Genomic DNA, 6,011 nt, shown 5'->3' on the forward strand with positions numbered 1-6,011 from the left:
TGTTTGTTTATATTAAAAAAACCCCTACTAACAGTACCCTTTAATGAGATTAGTCAATAAGGTAGACAAAGGTAAAAAGTTTCTTACTTGGATTTGGCTGCAATAACACTTCAGTTTGTTTCATTATTTTTTCTGTCCATATTTTGGTACATTCAGCTTTGCTAAGAAGATTCTCTAAGTGAGCATCCAATTCTGTCTTCTCTGCCTGGCCAAGCTTTTCTTCTGTGAACTGTTATTAATTATAAAAAAAATTAAATATACCTCAAACACATTTTAGGAACCTATATCAGTAATTAAAAACTCAAATCCAGACACTCCCAAACATACAAATAATTGTTTGCAAACCATTGCACTGAGTGCTTTTTTTGCCCCTATAGAAATTTATCCATACCTCTTAATCTGGACCCTCTCTTAAGATTAACGTATATCCTCAGTTCTGCTAAAAATGTATGGTGTGAATTCTAGAGAAAATCTAGCATACTGCCTGGTATATAAATATTTCTTACATATAAAGGTAGGATAGCATAGTGGTAAGGAGTAAGAATTTTGAGTCCATTGTGCTGAATTCAGATTCTGGCTGCACTGCTAATTGTGTGACCTGAGCAAGCTTCTGAATGTTTTCTTAGGTATCTACTATCATAAAAGAGAGATGATACATATCGTACGGTGCTTTGAGAATTAAGTAAGAGTATGTATGTAAATCACTTTGTTCAGTGTCTGGTAATTATTATTTTGAATTTAAAAAGGGCTGCTTATGTTAACGTGGGTTTGTATTAATGGCACTTTAATCACCTCCAGTTAAATATGCTTTTATGGGATGTTCTGGGAAACTACCATTTGTTTCTTCAGGATATGTTACAACAATTGATCTACAGACTAACTTTTGGGGCATATCTTATTCATAGTGTGGAGGCAGGTTTTAAAGATCATAAAATGTAGTTAAATATAGTCAGCATATCAATTTTTACTATCTTGAATGTGGTGGTTTTTGAGGAAAAGCAGCATTGCCCATTCAAGAACAAAGAGGTAAAAAGATTTCCATGTGCATTTTATGGGCACTTCTGAAGACTTTCAATTGAACACTAGCAGTGACGACTTGGGCGGGGGGAAAAAAGAAGTGATGACTCAGGCTGTTTACCATGCAAAATTTTCTTCTAGAATATGTGGCTTTCTCTCATCCTAACACAGGCATATCACTAGCACTAATTCTATACTCATTAGTCATGACTCACTTCTGGGTAACAATGTAATGTTTACTGTGCTTTTTTCCCCCTTTTCATCTCTTAAAATATCTTCTGCTACTTCATTTTTCTGAGTTTTATTATCTGTTTCTTTCAGCATCCTTTTTATTGGTCTAATACTTTCTGTTGATTATCAGTTAACATTTTTAGCTGAAAGGTCCTCTAGAATGTTATTCTTAGAGTCTGGTGTTAACTCCCCACTGAAGGTCTTGTTCAGGGGCTAGAAATAAAAGCTTCAATAGCTTTTGTAAAGCCTTATGTCTTTTTGAGACTGGCTTATAGACAAGCCCTGACCCAGTGAGTGCAACTGAAAATAGCAGTTCCAAAGCTATTGCCTAAGCCCACAACCTTGCAATGTACTGTAACTGAGGATAGGAATAGGAGTTGCATTGGGCAAAAGGTCAAAACCCTGATGCCACGGTCAGTTGGGTAACTACTATAATTTCACTCTTAAGAGTGAACTCTGGTATTCCCTCTACAAATCCCTAGATTCTAGGCTACAGACCTCCTACAGAGGTTAGAATTTTACATGTTCGAGGTCTACCTCTAATGGTTAAATAGGTTATCTCCCAGATAAAGCAACCAATAGGAGGCAAACAAAGGAGGAAATACATCCACGTTAACATGATCTATGAAGGCTGATCTACCAATAGAGAAAAATTCTTAACTTAGCACCTTAATAAGTATATGTATTTCTTTATTGCATTCATTCCTTCAACAAATATTTTTAAGTACCTTAATATGTGCCATGCACTATTCTAAGCACATGGGTTTAAGGAGCCAGAACAAAGTTTCTGCTCTTAGAAGCTTACATTTTAATAGAACAGACAATAAACAAGTAAACAATTCGATAATAAGGATACAAAAAGACAATGGATATAGGACCAACAAAGTTGGTCCTATTATTTTTTGAGTGACTGAACAATTAAATGAGTGAATTAATGAATTTGAGTGTAGAAGAAGGAAGAATTCATTCTGCAGGGAAAGGGAGAAGCAGGAGAATCAGGGAAGGCTTCAAAGGGAGAGAAATATGCAACCTGGGCCTGGAATGGGGAAGAGGAGTTTGAAAGGTGTGAGATGTGGGTGGTTAGAGAAACAGCTTCTCTGAACAGGTAACAACTGATCTAAGAGCAAATGATAAGAAATGGGCTATGTAAAGATCTAAGGGAAGGGTATAAAGTCCTTTCATGACTGGTCTTCCAGTTGCATTTCTAGAAGATTCGTTAGCACTGCTTTTATACACGTTAGTTTTTTATAGAAGTCCTTAACAGGGAAGTCAGATGCCCAACCAACTGAGCGACCCAGGCGCCCCTGTTAAGGACTTCTATAAAAAACTAACACGTATAAAGGCGGTGCTAATGAATCTTCTAGAAAATACTTCCGTATTTTTAACAGTGTCAGGGCTTAAGATAAATTAGAAAATGCCATATACCAAGCTGTGCATTTTATACCAAATACTAAAAAAACCTAAAACCCAAAACCAATATAAACTCTTATAACACATAGGTAAGAATCACAACTGTAGTGATGAACATTTTGCCTAACGTGTCAGTGTTGCGATTCAATCTTCAATATCACATCTGTTTAAATCACAGTCTCTTTATACTGTAAGACTTCCAGTAAATAGTTGCTGACTTCAAAAAATTAGTATTTTCTTCTACCATTATATGAATATATTCTGTTTTTCCTTGCCTCTGTGTCTTTGTTCGTAGCACTCTGGTCAGCTGTATCCTATAGTCCACCTCTGCTTCTTACATGATATTCAATAACCATCAACTTAAGGTTAACTTTAATCCTATCTAGAATGAGCAAAAAAAAAAAAAAAAAAAAAAGGTGCCAGTACAGAAACACACTACGAATGTTATATATTTAGGTTGAAATTATACATTTATATTTTATTACTCAAACTTGTAATTGTAAAAAACACAGTATCTCCCATGACTTTACTGTGGGGGTTTAAGGATTTTTTTCTATTAATCAGCAGGTATGACATATTAAGTTAACGATATAGTATATTTAATACATACATGTTTCTCTAAAATATTTTAAAGAAAGGTTACAGAAAATGAGCTACCTCAGCTAAATTTAGGCGTTTTAAATTGTTAATAAAGATATTTATGGGGTATATATTTTCTTCTATTGTAAGTGAGATAAAGAATCAGCATATGACACAGTTCTTTTGCCATCAAGGATTTTATGATCTTAAGAATGCTGGTTAAACACAACATGAAATTATAATAATGGCACCCTTCTGAGACAGACAGAAGACCTTTTCTTTCCAAAAAAACCCAAAAAAACCACAAAATTCCTGGGGCGCCTGGGTGGCTCGGTCAGTTAGGCGTCCAACTTTGGCTCAGGTCATGATCTCACAGACTGTGGGTTCAAGCCTTGTGCTGAGCTCTGTGCTGATAGCTCAGAGCCTAGAACGTGCTTTGTATTCTGTCTCTCTCTCTGTCCCTCTTTAGCTCACTCTCTTTCAAGATAAATAAATATTAAAAAAAAAATCCTTTCCCTAATTACAAAAAATTTAAAATTTTACTTTAAAAAATTTTTGTTTTCGGGGCGCCTGGGTGGCTCAGTCGGTTAGGCATCTGACTTCGGCTCAGGTCATGATCTCACGGTCCGTGAGTTCGAGCCCCGCGTCGGGCTCTGTGCTGACAGCTCAGTCTGGAGCTGTTTCGGATTCTGTGTCTCCCTCTCTCTCTGACCCTCCCCATTCAAGCTCTGTCTCTCTGTCTCATAAATTTAAACAGAAATGTTTAAATAAACATTAAAAAAATAAAAAAATTTTGTTTTCAACATATTTAAGTCCAAAATCACTACTAAGTTTGTAGTCTTCTGAGGATATCCAGTTGTTAGTTAAAAACAATAGTTGAGGGGCACCTGGGTGGCTCAATAGGCTAAGCGTCTGGCTCTTGATTTCAGTTCAGGTCATGATAGTGAAATCTGGTCCAACAACAGGCTCAATGCTGAACATGGAGCCTGCTTAAGGTTCTCTCTCTCCTTCTCCCTCTGGCCCTCCTCCACACACATTCTCTCTCTCAAAACAAAACAAAAAACACCCACAAAAAAACCCCTATAGTTTGATTTTAAGCATTTTAATGAACTTTTAGCAGTATCATTTAATAAAAACTTTTGTGAAAACAACCTACAATGAAAGTCAGAATATGTTCTGTAAGTCCAAATCCAATGTTCTCTAAAATGTAATTTGACATACAATTCTTTCATAATGATTTCATTAGGAATATAGTAAAATGACACGAGAACCGAAAGCTTAATAATCCCCTTCTCTTCACATATTTTCTTTACACACTTCTTTAAGGAAAGGACTGTCTTTGAGTCAGCCACATTATGCCAGACACTGTGATCCTTTCTTTACTACAGGATAGGCATCTAGCCTACAGGATTCTATACCATGCTTTACTACAAAGATAAAAGCACAAGCAAAAAGACTATATGATGAAAGACATCTATTTAGTATGAACTCTAACCATCAATTCTTTGAGTGGGTAAAGTAACATTTTAAAAGTTGTCTAAACTTCTTAGGGTAAAATGTATAGCACAAATTCTGAATATAATGAATTTGTAAATTGTAAAATTAGATCCTTCTCAACTTATTCTCAATTTTGGCTGCTCTTTGGAATTACCTGGGCAATCTTTCAAAAACAATGATGCCAACTCCAACCACAAGGATTCTTCTTTAACTAGACTGAGATGCAGCCTGTAAAGATTTCTGAGGTAATTCTAAGTGCAACTAAGACTGAGAACTACTGTTCTAAGCTCATAGGTGATTATATTAACATCAGGTTAACAAACCATCTTCTATCAGTTAATTAACACCAAGCACCAAAGGATGTGAAAAGTTTTGGGTAACACTAAATATGTAAAGTTTTTACACAATCAGAAAATGTATGGACTTTGAATGTGACATGTTTTATTTAGTAGAATTTGAGAGACACGGTGAAGCTGTTGCAGTTTAAATTCTATAGAAGAAACAGGATTTCAAAAGGGCTTGGGTGAGTGGTCATGTTAGAATTCCATCCAGATAGGACCTAACAGAAGTTAGTTGAGGGCAGCAGCGTATTCATCTTTACCTCTAGGCTCAGACACACCATTTTTGCTAAATTAAACTGGAGATGAAAGCCAAGCTTGCAACTAAATTTTAAAGACTTTTTTTTTCCCCTCAGAAAATAGCTGGCATTCATGAAGTTTATACAGTAACTTCAGTAGGCAGTTCAAAGGAAATATTAGAAAATTAAACTCCTAAGTAATTTAAGTTGAAAATATTTTTTTAGAAACAATATGGTCTTATTTTAAAGATGGTGAGCAAAATTTTGCTTCAATATCAATTTTGAAGTAGAAATGTGTCCACTTGGAACATTTATCAAGCGAAGTAACAGAATAGTACTTCACAAAATGGATATTTACTACAAAGAATAAAATACTTAATTATGATAAATTGGGGTTAGCCTATGAAGTCTATGAGGGCAGAGACCAGGTCTCCTTTACTTTTGTACTTCAATGCCAAGCACCTAGAAGGTACTCAATAAATACAGGTTAAATTAAACAGTTTAAAATTTTAGACTGGCATTAGTCAACTTCAACTTCAGCAGATTTAATGTTAGAAAAACGCTAATAAGCACTCTCAACAATAGCCAAATTATGGAAAGAGCCTAAATGTCCATCAACTGATGAATGGATAAAGAAATTGTGGTTTATATACACAATGGAATACTACGTGGCAATGAGAAAAAATGAAATATGGCCTTT

At 35.2% G+C, this 6,011-nt stretch overlaps 1 protein-coding gene across 9 annotated transcripts in view; it reads right to left on the reverse strand.

The window, feature by feature from the left end:
* The window catches only part of SH3GLB1 (SH3 domain containing GRB2 like, endophilin B1), a 35,306-nt gene that overhangs the window by 23,841 nt on the left and 5,454 nt on the right, over positions 1-6,011 (reverse strand). For all 9 annotated transcript variants that reach the window (XM_049616859.1, XM_049616857.1, XM_049616862.1 and 6 more), the window contains exon 2: positions 88-229. In XM_049616859.1, coding sequence (XP_049472816.1) covers positions 88-229 — 142 coding nt within the window. The remainder of the gene's footprint in view (positions 1-87; positions 230-6,011) is intronic.

This window comes from Panthera uncia (genome assembly GCF_023721935.1).
Source record: "Panthera uncia isolate 11264 chromosome C1 unlocalized genomic scaffold, Puncia_PCG_1.0 HiC_scaffold_4, whole genome shotgun sequence".
Lineage (NCBI taxonomy): Eukaryota > Metazoa > Chordata > Mammalia > Carnivora > Felidae > Panthera > Panthera uncia.